The sequence below is a fragment of the Capsella rubella genome, unplaced genomic scaffold (assembly GCF_000375325.1).
Source record: "Capsella rubella cultivar Monte Gargano unplaced genomic scaffold, Caprub1_0 scaffold_1, whole genome shotgun sequence".
Classification (NCBI taxonomy): Eukaryota; Viridiplantae; Streptophyta; class Magnoliopsida; order Brassicales; family Brassicaceae; genus Capsella; species Capsella rubella.
This window is the reverse complement of record NW_006238923.1, coordinates 2,240,009-2,261,577: the sequence shown is the minus strand read 5'-3', so window position 1 is coordinate 2,261,577 and position 21,569 is coordinate 2,240,009. Positions and strand designations below refer to the sequence as shown.

At 38.1% G+C, this 21,569-nt stretch overlaps 7 protein-coding genes and 1 long non-coding RNA gene across 16 annotated transcripts; 6 read left to right on the top strand and 2 right to left on the bottom strand.

Annotated features, from left to right (window-relative positions):
* Window positions 1-245: 245 nt before the first annotated feature.
* Window positions 246-1,787, top strand: LOC17898847 (probable protein phosphatase 2C 2). Its single transcript, XM_006307628.2, has 2 exons — window positions 246-756; window positions 903-1,787. Exons 1-2 carry the CDS (start codon window positions 295-297, stop codon window positions 1,590-1,592), a joined length of 1,152 nt encoding a protein of 383 aa, XP_006307690.2. The 5' UTR covers window positions 246-294; the 3' UTR covers window positions 1,593-1,787.
* A 2,301-nt stretch (window positions 1,788-4,088) lies between these two features.
* On the top strand, window positions 4,089-5,774 carry LOC17899239 (mitogen-activated protein kinase kinase kinase 17). The gene has a single exon (XM_006307179.2). The coding sequence runs from the start codon at window positions 4,203-4,205 to the stop codon at window positions 5,772-5,774; it is 1,572 nt and encodes a 523-aa protein (XP_006307241.1). The 5' UTR covers window positions 4,089-4,202.
* A 451-nt stretch (window positions 5,775-6,225) lies between these two features.
* On the top strand, window positions 6,226-8,190 carry LOC17899610 (ran-binding protein 1 homolog a). Its single transcript, XM_006303285.2, has 4 exons — window positions 6,226-6,474; window positions 6,630-6,781; window positions 6,879-7,004; window positions 7,536-8,190. The coding sequence occupies exons 1-4, from the start codon at window positions 6,320-6,322 to the stop codon at window positions 7,787-7,789; spliced, it is 687 nt and encodes a 228-aa protein (XP_006303347.1). The 5' UTR covers window positions 6,226-6,319; the 3' UTR covers window positions 7,790-8,190.
* A 1,364-nt stretch (window positions 8,191-9,554) lies between these two features.
* On the top strand, window positions 9,555-10,260 carry LOC17899800. Its single transcript, XM_006305880.2, has one exon. It carries the CDS (start codon window positions 9,612-9,614, stop codon window positions 9,996-9,998), a length of 387 nt encoding a protein of 128 aa, XP_006305942.1. The 5' UTR covers window positions 9,555-9,611; the 3' UTR covers window positions 9,999-10,260.
* Window positions 10,261-10,739: 479 nt separating this feature from the next.
* LOC17900144 (CST complex subunit STN1) lies at window positions 10,740-13,223 on the bottom strand. 8 transcript variants are annotated; one of them, XM_023788810.1, is made up of 6 exons: window positions 13,131-13,222; window positions 12,907-13,022; window positions 12,627-12,754; window positions 12,487-12,527; window positions 11,916-11,971; window positions 10,740-11,334 (listed from the first exon to the last, which is right to left on the bottom strand). In XM_023788810.1, the coding sequence occupies exon 6, from the start codon at window positions 11,323-11,325 to the stop codon at window positions 10,849-10,851; it is 477 nt and encodes a 158-aa protein (XP_023644578.1). In that variant the 5' UTR covers window positions 11,326-11,334; window positions 11,916-11,971; window positions 12,487-12,527; window positions 12,627-12,754; window positions 12,907-13,022; window positions 13,131-13,222; the 3' UTR covers window positions 10,740-10,848. The 8 variants fall into 8 exon arrangements, 7 of the variants coding, with proteins under 7 accessions (XP_023644578.1, XP_023644579.1, XP_023644577.1 ...); XR_002835310.1 differs by lacking the exon at window positions 10,740-11,334 and adding an exon at window positions 11,431-11,835; XM_023788811.1 differs by lacking the exon at window positions 11,916-11,971 and having other exon boundaries at window positions 12,907-13,043; window positions 13,131-13,223.
* On the top strand, window positions 12,900-15,028 carry LOC17900734 (protein CHUP1, chloroplastic). The gene is made up of 5 exons (XM_006306302.2): window positions 12,900-13,436; window positions 13,568-13,884; window positions 13,975-14,086; window positions 14,403-14,534; window positions 14,621-15,028. Exons 1-5 carry the CDS (start codon window positions 12,900-12,902, stop codon window positions 14,696-14,698), a joined length of 1,176 nt encoding a protein of 391 aa, XP_006306364.1. The 3' UTR covers window positions 14,699-15,028.
* Window positions 13,290-15,249, bottom strand: LOC111832466. Its single transcript, XR_002835311.1, has 4 exons — window positions 15,038-15,249; window positions 14,393-14,518; window positions 14,049-14,102; window positions 13,290-13,377 (listed from the first exon to the last, which is right to left on the bottom strand). It is a non-coding gene; the product is annotated as an uncharacterized LOC111832466 (long non-coding RNA).
* Window positions 15,250-15,402: 153 nt separating this feature from the next.
* Window positions 15,403-21,447, top strand: LOC17897184 (6-phosphofructo-2-kinase/fructose-2,6-bisphosphatase). Of its 2 annotated transcripts, none has more exons than XM_006304664.2 (23): window positions 15,403-15,681; window positions 15,786-15,849; window positions 15,975-16,267; window positions 16,480-16,692; window positions 16,787-16,987; window positions 17,085-17,180; window positions 17,348-17,446; window positions 17,551-17,580; window positions 17,666-17,719; window positions 17,909-17,962; window positions 18,032-18,109; window positions 18,313-18,404; window positions 18,483-18,540; window positions 18,663-18,737; window positions 18,864-18,911; window positions 19,137-19,234; window positions 19,491-19,566; window positions 20,176-20,238; window positions 20,334-20,425; window positions 20,549-20,617; window positions 20,700-20,763; window positions 20,975-21,040; window positions 21,152-21,447. In XM_006304664.2, exons 1-23 carry the CDS (start codon window positions 15,511-15,513, stop codon window positions 21,227-21,229), a joined length of 2,232 nt encoding a protein of 743 aa, XP_006304726.1. In that variant the 5' UTR covers window positions 15,403-15,510; the 3' UTR covers window positions 21,230-21,447. The 2 variants fall into 2 exon arrangements, with proteins under 2 accessions (XP_006304726.1, XP_023644576.1); XM_023788808.1 differs by having other exon boundaries at window positions 16,477-16,692.
* The last annotated feature ends 122 nt before the right edge of the window (window positions 21,448-21,569 follow it).

Genomic DNA, 21,569 nt, shown 5'->3' with positions numbered 1-21,569 from the left:
AGATGGAGTAACTAATCTATGGGCGTTGACGAAGAAATACAAAAGCGGAAAAAATGGACTGTGCCGGTGGATTCATGATTTGAAAAAGTCAAATAGAAGGAGAGATGAGAGTGGTAACGTTTGACCTGGAAGGCTGGAAGAAGCAACTACCGCCACGAAGACTTGAGAGACTTGTCTTGTATATATAGTAAATGACACTTTCTCTCTCGTTGACACTTACAAGAAGAAAAAACACAAAACGACTCTCGTAGACACAAATCAAATTACCTTGGAAAACGTTTTTCTTTACAAACGATGTCGTTTACAGTTGCCGTTTGCAACTCGCCGGTGTTCTCTCCGTCATCGTCGTCACTTTTCTGCAACAAAACGTCGAACATTCCTCCGGCTCATGAAACCCTAACTCTATCCCTATCCCATCTCAATCCTCCAGCTTCTTCTCCCTCTCCTTCCTCTGCGACTCCCGCATCTCCGTTCTGCCTCCGTCTCCTTAAACCCACCGCTAAACTAGGTTTTGGATCGGACTCTGTTCCCGGAAGCGTTCTGAAGAGGAAACGCCCGATGAGGCTTGACATACCAGCGGCTATTTCAGCACCTATATCAGCTGAGGCGGTGACTACAGAGACGCTGAGGGAGGAGCGCAGAGAGGTGGTGGAGAGTGAAGGTGATGAGTACTCTGTTTATTGCAAGAGAGGAAGAAGAGAAGCTATGGAGGATCGTTTCTCTGCCATCACCAATCTCCGAGGTGATCCAAAACAGGTAATACTTCAATTTTAATATATAACTTAAGGTTTCATTATGGTGTGTGTGAGTCAATGATCAGCTTTGTGAAGTTTGGTTCTAGAATTGTATGAGTAATTGTATTACTTACAACAGAATCACTAAGAATGTTCTAATTATTTCAGGCAATATTCGGAGTCTATGATGGTCACGGAGGATCAAAAGCTGCTGAGTTTGCGGCTAACAACTTGTGTAATAACATTCTAGATGAGATTGTTGGCGGGATGAACGATTCAAAGATTGAAGAAGCCGTAAAACGCGGTTATCTAGCGACTGATTCTGAGTTTCTTAGGAAGAAAGATGCTAAGGGTGGCTCGTGCTGTGTCACGGCTCTGATCAACGATGGAAATCTTGTGGTGGCAAATGCTGGTGACTGCCGTGCTGTTCTGAGCGTTGGAGGGTTCGCGGAGGCTATGACTTCTGATCATCGCCCTTCGAGAGAAGATGAACGTAACAGAGTTGAGAGCTCGGGAGGTTATGTTGATACATTCAATAGTGTTTGGAGAATCCAAGGATCTTTAGCAGTATCTAGAGGGATCGGAGATGCTCATCTCAAACAATGGATAATATCTAATCCAGAGACAAAGGTTCTGCGAATAGATCCCCAACACGAGTTCTTGATCTTAGCGTCAGATGGTTTATGGGACAAGGTTAGTAATCAGGAGGCAGTAGACATAGCTCGACCATTTTGCATGGGAATGGATCAGAAACTGAAGCCTTTGCTAGCTTGTAAGAAGCTCGTTGACCTCTCTGTATCACGAGGCTCCTTGGACGATATCAGTGTGATGTTGATTCCGTTGTGCCGCTTCTTATGACCACCATAGGAGAAATATAAAGATAAGAAAACATCTTTAGATTTCAGACGTTAGAGTTTGGAGTCCTTCTTACATTCTCTTGGTAGTTTTTAACTTCAATTAGTTATTTTAGTTGTAACGAAACTTTTGTGTATACTACCTTTGACAAAAATAAGCTTCTTATGATTAAATAAAAATCATAAACATTACTGTATTTTTCTTCAGTTTCTTGTCATCTTATTCCAAAACTATAAAAACAGAGTACACATAGAATTCCTAAAACAGAGTAAACATGAGGAGAAGGAAACACAAATAAAAAAAGCATGTTCAACTTTTACATACTCAAAGTACCTGATTGTGGAGGCCAAGCCGGTCACCACGTAACGATGGAGAATTGAAAAATATCCACATCCCTAGTTAGTAGTTATATCCTCTTGCAATACCCGGAGCAGTAGAGTTAGACTTATCCAATTATTACATTTACTTTTTTTTTATCTTAGCAATCGTATAAATATTTACGTTTAGACTACTAGATAAATGATTACAAATCTAATATACACGTAAAATTAGCATGTTTCTTTGACTGAATTTGTTTCATTATACAATATTCGGTTTTGAAAGTTAATTCCTTTTTGTTTTGAAATTTTATCATTTAAACGTTTATACGGACGCAAGATCAAAGTTTAAGACATGTACTTTTTAGTGTATACTATATATTTAGGAGATAAATATCTTTAGCTATTAACTTAATCCGATAAAACACTGAAAAGTCCGAAAGTTTAGTACGGTATTCAAAAGTACATGTTGCAATGTCGTTGTCTTGAGTTGTTTTCCAAGTGGATTCTCCTATTCCTCTTAATACATCTAAGTTGGAAGGATATGGTATGGGTCCTAAAATCTCCAAATAATATCTTAACTTTTGGACATGTCTAGTAATTTATTCATACACACATAAAAGGTGAAAAATAGTTTTGCCCTTAAGACTTAAGAGGATATGGAACAAGTGGTGGACCGTTCAAATAGCACTTCACGTTCGCGGAAGGTCAAAGCTTTTGCTAGAGAGTAGAGACACAACAAATTACTGACTAAAATATATATTTAGTAGCGGCGGATTTTTTCTTCTTTCTTTAGGAATGCGTGATAAAATTTTCTGTGTGTTTTGGAATAATTCAAAGATCAGATAAGACTATGGTGTACGATAGACAATTAGCAAATTATAAGCTTTAAATTTACTAACTATTTCCGAGCCAACCATCTCTTCTTCAGTTAGAAAAAGTTAATTAATAACCCTTAATTTCATCTTCTACCTTCCAATATCTCAAGTCGATCTCCGTGATCAGTAGATATCTTCGGATAACGTTTTTGAGTAAAAATCCTTGTGCTTCATGATCCCAACAACAACAAATAACAAAAAGAAAAATAGAAGTAATATAATATTTTCACTATACGTGGAGGCTGATCAAGCACGTCAATTCCCAATATGTGTGTTCAGACAACTGGTTGATATGTCAAAGAACATGAACCAACGGTTTCATGCCACGTACACCTCCAGTTGGACCACCGTTTTTAAACCCAACCCCTTTCGGCAACCTCTTCTATCATCGCATCTCTTTTATAAACTCGGGAATATTTATTCGGATATCCACTAACTACTTCACGTACATATTCTGCTACTCTACACCTTCACTTTCTTTATGCTCTAATTGAATACGAATATAAAATTAATTATTGTGCACCTTTCGTATGATTGGCTAAGACATGGTTTTGGATTCATGAATCCCTTGTTAATGATTTGTACGTCGACTTACCGTATATTCCATGTCTGATCATGCCAGGGTCAACCAAATATATAATAGCGCACACCAAGACCAATACCAACACCAACAGCTAAAGAAATGTCAACATATCAAGCGTTCCAAATCTATCGGCACGTTTTGTTCATTTGTCTTGGCCACGATCAGTCGAGATGCTCCGATCACTTGTCTAACTTAGTAAAAAGAGACCATTTTAAAAAGGAAAATGTTGAGGTTATAAAAACGAAAACGATTGCGTGAAGCGAGAGTGTGTGTGTTTTTTTATCCTTTGTGAGTAAAATATAAACGGACAAGATCAAACCGCAACTTGAGTCTTGTTGGATAAGGATTAAGGAGATAGGGCAAGTGCCTTGTTTCTTACAAACTTCCCGAGAACTTCTCCAAGTGTCATTAGTGCACATTAAACAATTTCTTCTAATTTCTATTTTTATGATATTTTTCTGTTTTTTAAAGCAACTAATCCATTCCACCAAAGTAAAAGAAGAATTTGCATGGATTACAAGTATATATTTCAATACATGTATATAAATTTTAAATCGATAGAATCCAGAACCGACCATCGAACATGGTAGAATTTGTTCAAAAATCTAATGATAAACTCGAAAGTTTGTGTTGTACATGACATGTCCACGTGGGAAATTTGTAAAAGATGAGACTTTACAAATCGTAAAGACAAGTATACAAGAATTGTCCATGTCAGAAACTAAAAAAAATTGCAACTTTATTTCACGTTCACATTTTCTGTTTTACAGCTTCCAAAAGACACATATAAATAGCCTTGGTGTTGTATAACTACGACATATGAAAGTTGGCACACATGGAGAAACAGAGCAACACTTCTTCTTCCTTAATGTCATCTTCAACTTCTCACTCTTCTTCTTGGGTTCGTGGTACTTGTATCGGACGAGGTTGTTTCGGTTCAGTTAGCACGGCCACCAGCAAAACCAACGGTGAAGTTTTCGCCGTGAAATCAGTGGATCTCTCCACGTGTCTGCCCACTCAATCAGAGTCTCTCGAAAACGAAATCTCTGTTCTCCGCTCCCTCAAGCCTCACCCGAACATCGTGAGGTTACTCGGCGACGGTCACTCAAAAGAAGGAACTACGTCGTTTCGTAATCTCTACTTAGAGTATCTCCCAAAAGGTGACGTGGCTAATTACGCTGCCGGAGGGATCAAAGACGAGACTCTGCTCCAGCTTTACACGGCGTGTCTTGTCTCTGCTCTCCGCCACGTCCACTCACAAGGATTCGTTCACTGCGACGTCAAGGCGAGGAACGTCCTCGTTAGCCGGAGCTCCGTGATCAAGCTGGCGGATTTTGGGTCGGCGATCAGAATCAATAAACCGACGGCTCAGATCACGCCACGTGGAAGTCCGCTTTGGATGGCACCGGAGGTGATCAGACGAGAGTGCCAAGGTCCGGAGAGCGACGTCTGGTCTCTCGGCTGCACGATCATCGAGATGTTCACTGGGAAACCAGCTTGGGAAGACCACGGGGTTGACTCGCTGAGTCGAATCGGTTTCTCCGACGAGTTACCCGTTTTCCCCGTGACGCTGTCGGAGATGGGCCGTGATTTCTTAGACAAGTGTCTGAAACGAGACCCGAATCAGAGGTGGAGTTGCGATCAGCTTTTGCAGCATCCTTATCTGTCTAAGTGTCACAACTCATCTTCCACAGGTACTGAATCATCTCCGCGTTGCGTGCTGGACTGGGTCAACTCGGGGTTTGACTTAGAAGAAGAAGATGATGAGGAAGCAGGAGGGAGCGAGTGGAGATCAGAATTCAAAAACGCGGCGGTGGCAAGGGTTTGTAAATTGGCGATGGCCGGTGGGGCAACTTGGGAATCAAATGGTTGGGTGGAAGTTAGAAGCCACGCTTCTTCAGTAGAGGACGGGACAACAATGGAATATTCGGAATCCCCAAGGGTAGAATCGGACAACACATCATCGGATCCGTACGATGACGTAGCTGATGACTTGGCGATGATTTACGTTTCTCTGTCTCCGAATACATCGCCGGGAAACCGGGGCTCGGCGACGGCGTTGCCATATGAATTAGTGATGGTGTTAAATTACTTAATGGAAATTATGGCTTATACTACATGTGTCTCTAGCAAAATTATACGCATTATGTATTATTGTTATCAATCTCATCGTGGTATTAATAACAAGAAACTCGAAATGTTGTCTTTTAATCTCAGCCTGAAGGTTCTGTTTGTTTGCACATGTACTTCGGATTGGACAAAACTATATTTTTTACGCGGTAAGATGAGATTGACTGTCCTACTTCCAAATCATTGCCTCATCATATTGATAACTCACGTTTACTGCCAATGTGCTACTACTAAGCTGATAATTCCCAAGTGTTCGGATTTTGGAGCACTTAAATGAACCATTGAGTCAACCTGATCGGTTAATGCTCGCTGTCTCAGCAAAAGAAAATAATAAGCGCGAGATTGCTTATTTTAAAACATGATTAAGATAGCCGGAACAACTATACTTGTCAATCCAAACAAAAAATCCCAAATAGTAGTAAAACATTCAGCAAAAACTCACCAAAAGCATTGCTTGAAAGTTGAACAACTTAAATTAGGTTGTTGCATTGCATTGTTTACTAATTTCACCAAAAGCATTGCATTGTTAACTAACATTTTAATACGATACATTTGCCATCTATATACAAAATGAATTTTGCTTTTGTGGTCAACGGATGATAATTACATGTGCAAAAAAGAACTGGGTTAATTGGGTCTTATATGGGCCTTATATATTTATTTATAAGAAATCGGCCCATTGTTAGCTTCAGTTCAACGCGGTTTATAAAAATTGTCTTCCCGTTTTCTCCTGTGTTACAAAACCCCCCAAATTCTCTCTCGCATACGCCGCACCGTAACGAACGAACAACTGAATCCACGAGCAAATCTCGGTAGATAACTATGGCGACCAACGAACCCGAGCACGAGCACAGAGACGAGGAAGAGGCCGGAGCAAACGAGGATGAGGATACCGGAGCTCAGGTTGCTCCCATCGTTAGGCTTGAGGAGGTTGCCGTCACTACCGGCGAGGAAGACGAAGACGCCGTCCTCGATCTGTAAGTGTATTTCTCAATTGCTCTCTGATTATTTTTTTGGTTATCTAGGTCAACTGGATCTGATCGAATCTATAGGGTTTTGCTTTTGGCGATGAGCGGACGATAGTCTTCTTAGAAATGTTTGACTTAATTATTATTTTTTTGTGACTCTGAAGGAAATCGAAGCTGTATCGGTTCGATAAGGATGCGAATCAGTGGAAGGAGAGAGGAGCTGGTACTGTGAAGCTTTTAAAGCATAAGAACACTGGCAAGATTCGTCTTGTTATGAGGCAATCAAAAACTTTGAAGATCTGTGCCAATCACTTCGGTAAAATTTCTGTTTAGGATGCTTTATTGAGTTTCATCTGGATCCGTATTTAGTTTACTCTTTACGTATGTATCTTCCGCTTCTGCTGTTTCTGCAGTTAAAACGGGCATGACTGTTCAGGAACACGTTGGAAATGAAAAGTCATGTGTATGGCACGCTCGTGACTTTGCTGATGGCGAACTCAAGGATGAGCTTTTCTGCATCCGTTTTGCTTCAATCGAGAGTGAGTTTGAGATAAATTTTGCATTCTTTTTTTCTTTGTTCGATTGGATATTGTCACGTTATGGAGTTATTTTTCTAACGGAGATGGCTTTTGACTGAGATGTGCCATATCTTATACTAGCCTTCTCCTTCAGTTACCTGATTTATTTTATGACCGTATCCCCATATTTATGTTGCTTTGCCTTATTTAGTTTCAGTACAGCTTTGATAGAATTTATGGTTTAGATTACGTAAGGGTCTTGGAATTATCCTTGTTATATGGCTACTTGTTCTTGGGGGTCCTTAGAGCTTTCATCATAGGCTACTTAGGGACTGTGAATTGCTTAGCTTTTCAATTTCCACGGAATATGGCACTCCCATTACCAAGTTTTGAAAATCGCTATTAACTCCATTTGCCTTATAAGTGTTCAGAAATTGTCTAAATAAGTACTGTCTGCTAGATTGTGCTGACATTATAAAGAGATATTGATCTTGAGGTGGTCAAGTATGTGTTTAAACTAAATGGGTAACCATGTCTTATTTTCCTTATCAGATTGCAAAACATTTATGCAAAAGTTCAAGGAAGTTGCTGAATCAGAAGAAGAGAAAGAAGAGAGCAAAGATGCTTCTGATACCGCTGGTCTTCTTGAGAAATTGATTGTGGAAGAGAAAAAGACAGAGGAGAAAACTGAAGAGAAACCTGTGGAGAAGGTGAAGACTGAAGTAGACGCAGAGGAAACCAAAAAGAGTGAGGTGGAGAAAGCTGGTGAAGAAAAGAAAACCGAAGAAACTGGTTCCTCTACTTAAGATGGATCAGCATTTAAGCTGCCAAATTCCTGGCGAGGTAATTTAGCCTCAAAATTGTTTTTTTGATGCATCACGAGTCATTGTCTTGGCACTATCTATCTATACATCTGTTGTCGAGTCATATCAAGTGGTTGGGGGATTGCTTGGGGTCGGGTTTTTTGCTGAGTCGTTTTGGGTCTATAGTTTTTGAGTCGAAAGCGTCAGGATGATATGGGAGATTCCGGAGAAAGATACTCTTAAGGTGATTATCTGAAAGAGTACATTGGTTTCATTGTTTCAAGTTCATGAATCCTTTTTGGATGGTCTTATTTTGAGGATGGAAAAGTGTTTGTTCATGGACAAGAATCAGAAGTCCTATTTTATTATATTTTTTTAAGCGAATGCATTTGATTTTTTTTGTTTATGGTCATTGCCAATTTACTTTGCTCTAGTCTTCGAGGACAACGCAAATTAGCAGCATCTCAAATTCCAAGACCTTCAAATTTACTGACGTCCTCAGATTGTTGTTTAGAATCTTATTTTTATTATATACATATTTTTCTCAATCTCCCTTTTATCATTATAAAAGTTTTAAAGTTTAATCCTAAATATCTATGACTTTTGAATTAAACAATATTCTCAAGATATAAATTCTGAAGTTATAACATCATTTTCATACTGTATAGCAATCCCTAAAGCACAATTATAATATTAATTTCCAATAAGAGTGAGCATAACAATGAAATATGTTTAGATTAAAATTTATGATTGAATGACATGTGTTTAATTGGATAAATGTATAGATATAAACAATTTTTTAGTTCCTACCAAAAAAACAAAAAAAACAATTTTCTAGTTCCTACCAAAAAAAAATTAACAAAAATATTCCAATAACACCATATTTTTTTAGTACATAAGAATTAATGATGCTTGGATTTTATGATTGATTAACACCCTTTTAACTGTATAGATTACAAACATATATATATTTTTTTTCAACAGTCATTTAGAGATGAACAGGAAAAAAAAATCGCTAAAAGGATGACAGGCTACTTGTACTTTGATTTAAATGAGATATGTAAACCCTAAAAGAATGAGATTATTTTCTGTTGTCACTTTTGTCTGTGTCTTCTTATCTAAAATTTATTACTTTATAGAAAATCAGAATAATTTGGCTTCAGTTCTAATTTTAAGCAAAATTTAGATTTTAATTTATCTTGTTTTAACTAAAATGTAATGTTTTAAACAAGATTTTTCCTGATTAATATTTTATGTAGATGTAAATATGCATGAAAAATCAAGATTTGGTTAACATATGAATTAAAGCCATTATGATTTCCGTAAGAGTGCGAAGAATGACATCCCACATGTCAACTTATACACGCGGCCGAACTTTAAATTATATAATTTGTATCGAAGCTACTGTATTTTATTAGCTAAACCAACTATAATTTGTTTCCGTCGACAAACAAAGTACTAGGGCAAAAAAAATGTACCATAAAATGATTTTATATATTTATCTACGAGAACAAACATCTCAAAAACCCCCTTTTATCCTTATTTATTTTGTTAACATCCCTTTTATACTTATTTAATAATTTTTGGTCCTTCATAAAATCAATATTGTATAAAATAAAGTTCAAATTGATAAGCATTAATTTATAAGATAATTTCGTGGCAGCTTCAAAGAGAGAGACTACGTCGAAAGTGGCAACCACTTCTGCCGCGTTTTGTTCTTTTTCGGTTTGACAATGGAAACGAAATCTATATAAGTAGAAGAAAGAGAGCAACGCAACAGAGAAAAGTGAGATCAAATAAAAATACACACATAAACAAGAAAAAAATGGGTATGAAAAGAACATCGTTGGTATTGTACATTCTCTTTGTATTTCTTCTTGTGCAGCGTTTTCATTCCGTGAGCTCATCACGACCTACCTCAGTCGATAAGAACCACGAGACTCTTCCTCTCAGTGAAGACGACTCAAAGTCAGAAGACGTTGTTGGGTTTGAAGGAAAGGCTCGGGAATTAGCTGTCGTCATCAAAAGAGGAGGCGGTGGTGGAGGACGAGGGGGCGGTGGCAGCAGGGGAAGCAAAAGTCGTCATGTGATTCCGATTCATACGGGTGGTGGCGGATCGCATCATAGATCAAGCGGAACCAGGAATCTTCAAGGAACAGCCGGTTGGTTGGCTTTATCGGTTATTTTAGCCGGTTTAATCTTGGTTCAGTAGTGGCCAGAGTATTTATTTCCTGGTGGTCATCCTTTCATTTATGGTTGAGGTTCGATCTGATAATTTACCTGATCGCGCTAAATTGTTAATTTGTAGAAATCAATTCTTGATGTACATGTGTGATTCTTCTACTCGTATTAGTGTGATTACTGTTTTTCTTTAGTATAGCGTTTGTATATGAAAAGTTTAAAATAGGAAAAAAAAAATATTGTGTAAGTTTAAACTCAATCTAGTAAACGCGTACATAATTTCCAAACGTTAACGTGTAAAGTAACTTTGCTCTATATACATCTCTCACCGCATGACGACTGATTCATCGAATCTTGCATGGTGATCGATCAATCTGTTTTCTCTATGAAATTGGAAGAGTTTCTCATCTGAATCTTAATTAGTCCAACTCTCTTTTTTCCCTCCGTTGTTTTATTCACACATTAATTCCGTACGTGTTTAATAATGTTTTTGTGTGATCAGTAGAGTACTTGTTTTTTCTCAAATAAGCATTTCGTTTGTGATTTTTTAATACAACTTTTTTCTCAATTGATTAAATATGTCTTTTTTTTTTTTGGGTCCAAATCTCAATTGATTATGTAAAATACTGTATTTTTTGCCCTAAAAAGTAAATAATAAGAAATCTAAATTGGTTGAAGCACTTGTGCCGTTGATTTTTTGATTGGATCTCGTATTCTCGATATCGACTAGGGCTGAGATTGAGAATGGGATTCGCTTTAATGGGCCTACAGATTGTATGAGTACTCTCTTTGCAATTGGTTGCTTCATGCGTTTAGGTTGAAACTCTCTTCAAATATTTTATAAGCAATTAACTTTTGCCTTGAAAAAAACACGAGTTAATCTAACTTTGAATACGATAGCAACTTTTCCCGAGCCTTAAACACTCCAACCAGTGCAAGATCTCCGCGTTTGGGTCTCTCTCGATAACCACCACCGTAACCGTGATCTGCATCACTCCCCTGTACGAGCCAACGCGGCCGCGAACGCGAGCCACGGCTCCGATTCTGATCTCTGCTGCTTGTTTCCGCGCGGTGCTTGCGAGGAGCAGAATCGTGGTTGGATCCAACCGGGAGAAGTAAGAAGAAGTGAGTTGGTTGAGCCAGAGGATGCACGTGACGCAGCCCGTGCCATCGTCGACGCCAAACTTGAGGAACTTTGGGGTCAGGTCGCGAGAGACGATTGTGCCCACTGTCTCTAGGCGTGAGACGAGCGCGCCACCACCTACAGAGTATGAGTTGGACTCTGTAGACGACTGTGTCAGGCAGTGGATGTCACGAACCATGAGTTTAGCATGTGTGTTTTGTAGTAACCGATCCATGGCCGATGGCTGGAGAAGAAAATTAAAAGATGAACAATTTGCATGTCAATGATGAATAATTAAGGAAACTGAATTAATTGTTAAAGTTTTATAAAAGTTGGAATGTAGCGGAATTAATAAAATTTAAATCATTCAAATGTGATTATACAACATAGTTTTCATATAACTAAAGATAACTAAACTTTTATTACCGTAACCAATTGATTATTATAGAATCTACCTGGTTGAATTGTTTTTTTTTTAGGTTGGACCTCAACGTTAATTATTAGGTGCTTTACTTTACCTTCTCCAGAATTAAAAGGTAGTAAAGAAACCATAGCATAGCATGATAGATGACCATTTTGAGTTCTTACTACATGATGCAGAGCAGCACTAAGCAAGATTTCAATGAATTAGACACATTTATAATTTTACACTTTACAAAAATATAAAAAGACAATGCACATAACTCATGTTTTTTTTGGTTGGACAACAACACAAGAAGGCTTCGTTTTCTAGATTAGCCTGAAACTAAATGATGAAAGCTAAATAAGGAAAATGAAAAAAGTAGGAGAAAGTATTGTACGGTGCGATATCATTTTCGAGTCTACCTTTGCTTCAGATGCAGAGAATAATAAAGTTCACAAGTTAAATGCTCCAAGGACAGCTGATTGCCATTTACAAAAGAAACAAAAACTTTTTTTCAGTTTTTTTTGATAAATTTCGTAATTAGAAAAAAAAAAAAACATTAGTGATCTGGAGTCCTGGCCTGCGACTTATGTGAATACTTTTAAGTATGCACTACTCAAATTTGTGTATTTCTTATGAAAATTTGAAGTGTAGTTTTGTATAAACGAGTGAATTGTTAAGTTAGAACGAGAACGCTTAGTCCATGACGCTACTGCGAACGTTATATTAGAAAAGCTATCTAAAGAACCCATACGTGGACGTACGACGTGGATTAAAAAGTGGGTGAGAGAATGAGACACGAAGCTTGTTCAGCAAATGACTATTACTTGGGAGGTAAGCCATACGCGTACCTGATGGCTCACATTTCCTTACGAACTAAAGCTAATGAAGCTTCATTGACCCAAAAAAGAAGCTAATGAAGCTTCAACATAATAAACTATCTTATCTATCTTCTTATGTGATGAGGAAGGCTATGTAAAAGTACTTGCTTACCTGTGACTTATTTGCGGACCCAGAGGATCTTCTAACTTAATCTGCAATTTAGAAAAAAGAGGAAAGTAATAAAAGTAATTAGACAAACCATGCGCATCAAAGCATGAATAATCTTGAACATAATCATTCAAGATGATGACCTTAGTTTCCTTCACACAAGAGCTTAGGCCGTAATATGCAGTATTCTAGGGTCGAATCCAGCTTAGAAAAGAAGAGGTCACTCCAGAGAAGAGTCTTGTTCTGTGGCTGCACTGTAATTTGCAATTAGCTACACGCAAAAGTGAACATCAAAGGTTTAGGTGAGTCTATAATTCTTCATCGCGAAGTCATTTAAAGGCATGTCATAAAAAGGAGAAACATTTCCCCTCAAAGAAAAACAAACTCATACTACTAGAACAAGGGGATTCACAGAAATGTTACCAAATAGAGAAGATGATTCGGATCTCATGCGTCTCGTTAAGGAGCTTCAAGCTTCTCTAATAAAGAACGACAAGCTGGAGAAGGAAAACCACGAGCTGCGTCAAGAAGTCACTCGCCTAAGAGCACAAGTAAGCAATCTTAAAGCACATGACAATGAGAGGAAATCAATGTTATGGAAGAAGTTGCAGAGCTCATATGATGGTGGCAATACAGACGGAGTTAACCTGAAAGCATCAGAGAGTGTCAAATCCAACACAAAGGGTCAAGAGGTCAGGAATCCAAATCTCAAGCCAATGGTCCAAGTACAGTCTACAGCGATAAAGCCGCCACCACCGCCACCACTTCCATCAAAGACAACACTTGGAAAAAGATCTGTACGTCGTGCTCCAGAAGTTGTAGAATTTTATCGTGCCCTGACGAAGAGAGAGTCTCATATGGGGAACAAGATCAATCAGAATGGAGCTATGTCTCCTGCATTCAGCAAAAACATGATTGGTGAAATCGAGAATCGCTCCAAATATCTATTAGATGTAAGTACTGTAAAGTATAAACTTTCTCCATAATAACATATGAAATCTCCATCACAACTGTATAATCTAGGTGCCAAGAATTAACAGATTTAGCATGGCAAGATCTCCTAACGGTGTTTGCGCATTTGCAGATTAAATCTGACACTGACAGACACAGAGATCATATCCATATCTTGATTAGTAAAGTGGAGGCTGCAACATTTATAGACATATCAGAAGTGGAGACATTTGTGAAATGGATAGACGAAGAACTATCTTCCTTGGTTGATGAAAGGGCCGTCCTAAAGCATTTCCCTAAATGGCCAGAACGAAAAGCAGACTCACTAAGAGAGGCTGCTTGCAACTACAAAAGGCTAAAAAACCTTAAATCAGAGATTTCATCATTCAAGGACAATCCAAAGGATTCTCTGACGCAGGCCTTGCAAAGGATTCAATCGTTGCAAGACAGGCGAGCATGTATAAAGAATATAATTACCAGTAATGTCCTGATCTTAACCAATTACACGAGTTAATGGCCTTAAATCTTCAAAATTTTCAGGTTAGAGGAAAGTGTTAACAACACAGAGAAGATGAGAGACAGTACAGGGAAGAGATACAAGGACTTTCAGATACCGTGGGAGTGGATGCTCGACACAGGATTGATTGGACAGGTTAGGTGACTGATATCTAAAATATACCAATAAAATCTGATTAATTGATTATGATGGAAACAAACACATGTACACAAAAGAACATAAAAAAGAAATTATGGACTAGCATAAAGAGATGCAAAGATACCTATACTAAACTATTGATAGCTCAAACATTCTATGAAAAATATATAGTCCATCTATTCCAAAATGAATCAGCCATTTTACCAACTTCAAGAAAGGTTGCCAGTATTAAACTGGTGACATAAAAATTTGCTTAGATTTACATCCACCACTACTTTGACAGAAGATTTGAGGAACCTTTACCTTGTTGCAGCTAAAATACAGCTCGCTGAGGCTAGCTCAGGAGTACATGAAGCGAATAACCAACGAGCTGGAATCAAACGGAACTGGTAAAGAAGGAAATCTTATGCTTCAAGGGGTTCGATTTGCCTACACAATACACCAGGTAGATAAACGTCATAGAAACTTATCTGCTATAATAAGCCATGTTCATATCTATTTGGTTCTTTCCTAACCAACGATTCAATTCAGTTTGCGGGAGGTTTTGATGGAGAAACATTAAACATATTTAATGAGCTAAAGAAGATCACTACAAAACCCAGAAGATAAGGATGCAACTGTTGACATATCTCTGAAAACAATTCTAGGTTGGTTTGGAATTTGAGTATAAAATTAAAAGACTTGTGTTGTGATATAGGTGATGCAATGACTAAGAGAATGAACCATGTTATGTAATCTAGCTTTTGAGATTATGCATTAGATATGTAAGGAAGTATGACTCAAAATTATTGTACTATCCAAGCCTGCAGTGTTCATCCCTATTTTCGAATGCAACAAGCAAAAACATAAAACCCACACCTCAAATTCCAGAAACCTAAGGTTACTACTGATGTCAATATTTAAAACTACTGGCGAAGACGAAACAGAACAAGAAGCGAGTGAGCAAACCTCGGCTCTGAAGAAGCTACAGGTCTCTCTATTTCAAGAGCAAGACACTGATACAATATAATAAAGGAAAACCTCGGAGATGGAAACATAGGCCCAGTAAAGCACAAGCAATCAGATATATAATACGAGTCGGCAACATAGGCCCAACAAGCACAAGCAAAGTATACGATCCGATCCGACCCGACCCGACCTAAAACTATCGGACCCGAAACGACCCAAACCAATTAACCAACCACCACGTATTTGCTCTTATCCGGTTATCCCAATGTCCCACTCAGGACAACCGAAATTTTCCGAAAAAAAGGAAAATAAGAAATAAGAAAAGCTGCGGAGCAAGCGGCTTCGCTTCTTCTCCTTGCTCTCAAATCTCTTATCCGTTTGATTTTTTTTTCTTTCTGTTGCGCAATCATTCTTCTTCTTCATTAATTCAAATCAAAATAACAGAAGAAGTAAGAACGTCGACGGTGGTTTCGATGGGGTCAGGTGCATCGAAGAATACTGAGGATGATGACGATGGTTCCAATGGCGGAGGAGGTCAGCTCTACGTTTCACTCAAAATGGAGAACTCTAAGGTCGAAGGCGAGCTCACTCCTCATGTCTACGGCTCTCTTCCCCTCATCGGTTCCTGGGATCCCTCTAAAGCTGTGAGAATCCCTTTGATTTTTTTTTTAAATCTTCTTCGTCTTTCCTTCCGATTCATCCATCCTGAATTTGATTGCGTTTCTGCGTTTTCAATTTTGATTAACAGCTGCCGTTGCAACGTGAATCCGCGTCAATGTCTGAACTGAGCTTCGTTGTTCCTCCTGATCACGGTATTACTCAATTTTGAGGACTTGTTTAGCATACTAGTTGAAGCCTGTGTTATAATCCAAGCTGTGACCTGTAATCTAATCATCTGCATCACCTTTTTTTGATTTTGGTTTGGTTTCCTGTGTAGAGACTTTGGATTTCAAGTTCTTGTTGAAGCCAAAGAACAGAAATACGCCTTGCATAGTGGAGGAGGGTCAAAATAGGCTTCTTACTGGTGGTTCCTTACAAGGAGATGCTAGATTAGCTCTGTTTAGGCTGGAAGGTGATGTGATTGTTGAATTCCGAGTCTTCATCAAAGCTGACAGGGTTTCGCCATTTGATCTTGCTACTAGTTGGAGAGCTTATAGGGAGAATCTCCAGCCTTCTACAGTACGGGGAATTCCTGATGTCAGCATTAATCCTGATCCAAAATCTCTTGAGGTAGTTTGCTCTTTTACTTCTTTGTTTTTACTGCATTTTCCTTCTATCTGTTTTAGTCATGTCAACTAAAACAGCAGAAATTAGTTCTCTCTGCTCACCATTTATCCTTAATGTCGTTTTTCTCTACTGCAACTTCTGATATCAATCAAGAATAGAAATAAACTTGTTGACCAATCCTGAGAATGAAAATTTTCTTTGATGTATTATAGCAGTGTCCAGAAAGTTTGGAGCTCGATCTTGCTCATTATGAGGTTCCTGCTCCTGCACCTTCTGCAAACTCGTCCCTTGTTTATGCGGCTGACAATGCCGAGAATCCACGATCTCTTTCAGCTTCTGGTTCGTTTCTTAATGATAAGACTACAACCACAGCACCAAACGTTTCTGAAGATTCTGATGTTAGGGTTGATGGATCTCCATCTGCAAAGGTGCTACTTTGATTAGTTGCTTAGTAGATTCAGATCCTCCATTAGTTAACTTTCGGCTTTCTTATTTGACCATTGCCATACATTTTACCTATAGGAAATGACGATCATAGTTCCTGATTCCTCAAATATCTATTCGGCTTCAGGAGAGGCTGAGTCAAAGTCAGTGGGAACACTCTCACCGTTTCTGCAGAAAGATGGTCAAAAGGGACTCTTTGTTGACCGCGGTGTTGGCTCCCCTAGGCTAATCAAGTCTATTAGCGCAAGCTCTTTTTTGATCGATACCAAGCAAATCAAGGTTTGGCCTGAGCTAGTTTCTATCTTTCAGTGGAGTCATCTGAAATTTAAGATTTTTTTTATACTGTTGTCACCCTTTTATTCGTTTTTATTGTTAGAATTCAATGCCAGCCGCTGCAGGAGCTGTTGCCGCAGCAGCAGTAGCTGATCAAATGCTTGGGCCGAAAGAAGATAGACATCTAGCTATTGTCCTGGTAATTTTAGCCACATAGATGTTGTTCATAGTTTCTGTAGGCCGTTTAGCTTATATTTCCTAGTTTGATTGATGGAGCTGGCTATTTTAGTTAACTTATAGACATAAATGAAAAAGAAAAGGAACTGGATGTTATATTTAACATCATTTCGGGAAAAATTGTACTAGGTTGGCTTGCCAGCTCGAGGAAAAACTTTTACTGCAGCAAAGTTGACAAGATATTTACGCTGGTTGGGACATGATACTAAACATTTTAATGTTGGAAAGGTTAGCTATTCTTTTGGAACAATCATTGATTGCTTTAGCATACCCTGTCATATTTTAACCCCTGTTGGAAAGATTAACTCGAGAACTGCTCCGTTTCTTCGCAGTATCGACGGCTTAAACATGGAGTTAACCAGGTAATGCTTGGTTCTTAATCTGAGGTCTTACACTTTGTCCTTGTTTTGGATGATTTGTGATTGAAAACGAATGAGCCTTATGTAGAGTGCTGATTTCTTCCGAGCTGACAATCCTGAAGGTGTAGAGGCACGGACTGAGGTAAATGAAAATTGAATAATTTTAATATGCCATTTTCCGGCTGTGTCTTCTAATTTGTGTGTCTAAATCTTTCTTATGATATTTCCAACTTAAATTTGTCATATTGGGAGGTGTTTTATTTCAGTGGTAAATGTTAACACTGTTTATCTTCTTCTTTGCACATAGTTTTAATATATCACATGCCACTAGGTAGCAGCACTTGCAATGGAGGACATGATAGCTTGGATGCAGGAAGGTGGTCAAGTAAGTATCTTGGTTAGATGTAAGTTCCTGTTTTTTATATACTGCATTGTAAATAGTTTTTAGCTGTAGGTTGGAATCTTTGATGCAACTAATAGCACACGAGTTCGACGGAACATGTTGATGAAAATGGCTGAAGGAAAGTGTAAGGTATTGAAGCTTTGATATACTGTGCTTTTGTTTCTCATATAATAGCACAATTATTCTTCTGTAGAAAGCATGCTTGGTTAGCAGTGTTTATTTTTAACGAATTGCTTTGATGCAGCGCCTGTGATGCTGTCATGACCACCTTCAGCTAATATTGGATTTGGAATTATCATCCGTAACTAATTTACCTTTTATCTCTTATGCAGATCATTTTTCTGGAAACACTATGCAATGATGAGCGCATTATTGAAAGGAACATACGTCTTAAAATCCAGCAAAGTCCTGACTATTCAGAAGAGTGTGATGCTTGCTCAGTAACTTGTATTTTACGTTCTCTTTCTCGGGTCAACTAAGTTTAGTTTATGCTACCCTGCAGAACGGATTTTGAAGCTGGAGTACGAGACTTTAGAGATCGTTTAGCCAATTATGAGAGGGTCAGTAAACAAACCTGCACTTTCTAAACGTCTTTTAATTACCTTTTTAAGCTTAGCTAACTTTTCTTTGATGCACTATTATCATGGTACTTGATACAAATGTGCTTACTCTTTTTTGCCAGGTTTATGAGCCTGTAGAAGAAGGTTCTTACATTAAAATGATTGATATGGTCAGCGGGAATGGTGGACAGATACAAGTAAGTCTCTATCTGTTTTTGTTAAATAATTTGGCGTTTCACATGGCTATTTCATGTAATCTTGATCTCAATATTGATACTTGATGGTTTTAACTCTTCATGGCTTTTATTCTATTTTTGTTGCAGGTGAACAATATTAGTGGTTACCTTCCTGGGAGAATTGTGTTTTTCTTGGTACAAATCCATTATACAGAATTGAATAGGCTATATCTCTTACTTGTTTCTATATTGACACGACTTTAGCCTGTTTGCAACTTGCAAACTTTAGCTTACAAGTAATATATTTGCATAGGTCACTGTGTCCATCGCCAACAGACTCAACATTCGTTGGCTAATTATATAAAAAATACTTAGTGTTCACAACATCTTAGATCTTTGAAGGCGCTGATTTTCTTCTAGGTCAATACGCATCTCACACCACGACCAATACTACTCACTCGGCATGGAGAAAGCATGGATAATGTTAGAGGCAGAATTGGAGGAGATAGCGTGATAAGGTACGTTCTCGGCTCTGTTTCTTCCAAATGCTGTCTGATTGTTTCGGTGTTTTTTTTGGTTTTCCCATCACATCTGTTTTCCTTATGAATTCATCCCTTAGATTGGTTTGACAAGTCTCTCGCTTTCAAATTTCGTTTTAAAATATCATTTTGTTGTGAGATCACCACATGGTATGCTAATTTAGATCCAAATTTGTTTTTCTCGTTTAAATGCGGAAAACTTTTTCTCATAACCTTTTGCAACTTTATAATGCAGTGAATCTGGAAAACTGTACGCTAAGAAACTTGCCAGCTTTGTTGAAAAGCGACTTAAATCTGAAAAGGCTGCTTCGGTAAGTCCCATAAACAAGCTACAATATGTAGGATTTGCTGCATTGGAAATTGTGTCTAAGAAAACTTGATGCTTGATGCTTGACCTGGGTGCAATGAAACACGTTTCACAATTTGAGGTTTTAATTGGAAATTTCTGTTAAGAACTGAACCTTTCCGAGGTCTAATCCTTTCGTTTCCAATTGGTATAACTTATCCGTGATAGCCAGTATATAATGGTGAATCTATAGGTTACACATTTGATATCTGAATTACTTGATCGGTGTAGGTTTTTGTCATGCCATTCCTTTCCTTGCACCAATATTTATGGCTGTTCCTGGCTTTGTGTAGATGATCATTTCCTCCGTTAAATCATTTTGTCCCGAAAGGTTTAAACTCTAAATCAGATGAATTCAGTTATGAAAAGTGTCTCAGGACCAAGGGATACTATCATTTCTTGGTTGATACAATATTAATTTGGTTTAAATACACCATCTCACTCATTAAAGTCATCCTTGAAGCCTCTTTTGGCACTGGTTCTCAAGGGATCAATCAGTTCCATACTTGGTTGATCTGGAAACAAAAAAAGTTCTTAATCAGACGCTTATATCAATTGCTTTTATTTATCTCAGATTTGGACCAGTACACTTCAGAGAACAAACTTAACAGCAAGTTCCATTGTCGGATTCCCAAAGGTTGGTGTTTACCTACTGCCAGAAAGTCGTCTGACTCTTCATGTGTATAATATTTTGCTGTTTGAGGAAATCGATTTCTCATATATTCATCTTAGGTGCAATGGCGTGCCCTGGACGAGATCAATGCTGGAGTTTGCGATGGGATGACATATGAAGAGGTAAAGAAGAATATGCCAGAAGAGTACGAGTAAGTGACTTAGTCAATTCTGTTTATGTAAAAGAGCATTAATAGTTGCGACATTGATACCCTCGTCGAACAGGCAATAAAATTTCAGACTTCTCTAACTCATCTTTGGTGATATGACTGCAGATCTCGGAAAAAGGACAAATTGCGATACCGGTACCCTCGTGGAGAGTCCTACCTTGATGTAATTCAACGGTAAGTTCTTCTCTTGTACTTCTTCTAAGTTTAGTCATAAACTTAACCTCAACAAGAAAATATGGCTTCCTTGATAATGCAGGCTTGAACCTGTGATCATTGAGTTAGAACGACAAAGAGCTCCTGTCGTCGTGATATCTCACCAGGTTATACTCCAAACGATCTGTTTTATTATATAATGTCTAAATCCCTTGGCTCTGGAGTTTTAAAGAAATCGTCGACATGATCAAATTCTGGCGGCTTAAAAACTGTAATACTTTGAAAAGAAAAACACAAACCTTAAATTTTGCTGTTGAAAACTTCTCTGACTTGTCACTGAGTTCCAATCTTCCTCTTTCGGTTGGCCTTTTAATGCAGGCTGTTCTGAGAGCCTTGTATGCATATTTTGCGGATCGTCCTCTCAAAGAAATACCCCAGATAGAGGTAAATCTAAATTAGAATACATGAGGGGTATCTTAAAACCATTAAGTGATAAGCTCTTTCAGATAGTTTTGGATGTCGTACACATGATAACATTTATGAATGTTTCAACAGATGCCACTTCACACTATCATAGAGATACAGATGGGAGTTTCTGGTGTGCAAGAGAAGCGTTATAAACTCATGGACTGAATCCGAACAACAACTATTACCACAAATCTCAACAACTCTCAGTCTTAAAGTTTTTTATTTTACTTTACTCTGCGAGTGTGGTTGCAGATAACACTGGGCTTATTTTGGTAACCCAGTTCTTAACTTATCCTCCAAATATTGTTCTTCATACTACCAAATTGTAATTTCAAATTGTTATATACTTCAAAATAATCAATTTTAGTACTATATATACGAAATTACTCTGCCATGTCGAGTAATTGGTAGTACAGTGTTCAGTTTCCTTGGGTTAGGACAGTCAACAGACTGATTCATAGTTACGTGTGCTAGTAAAATGTTAGAAACTACGTTATATACAATT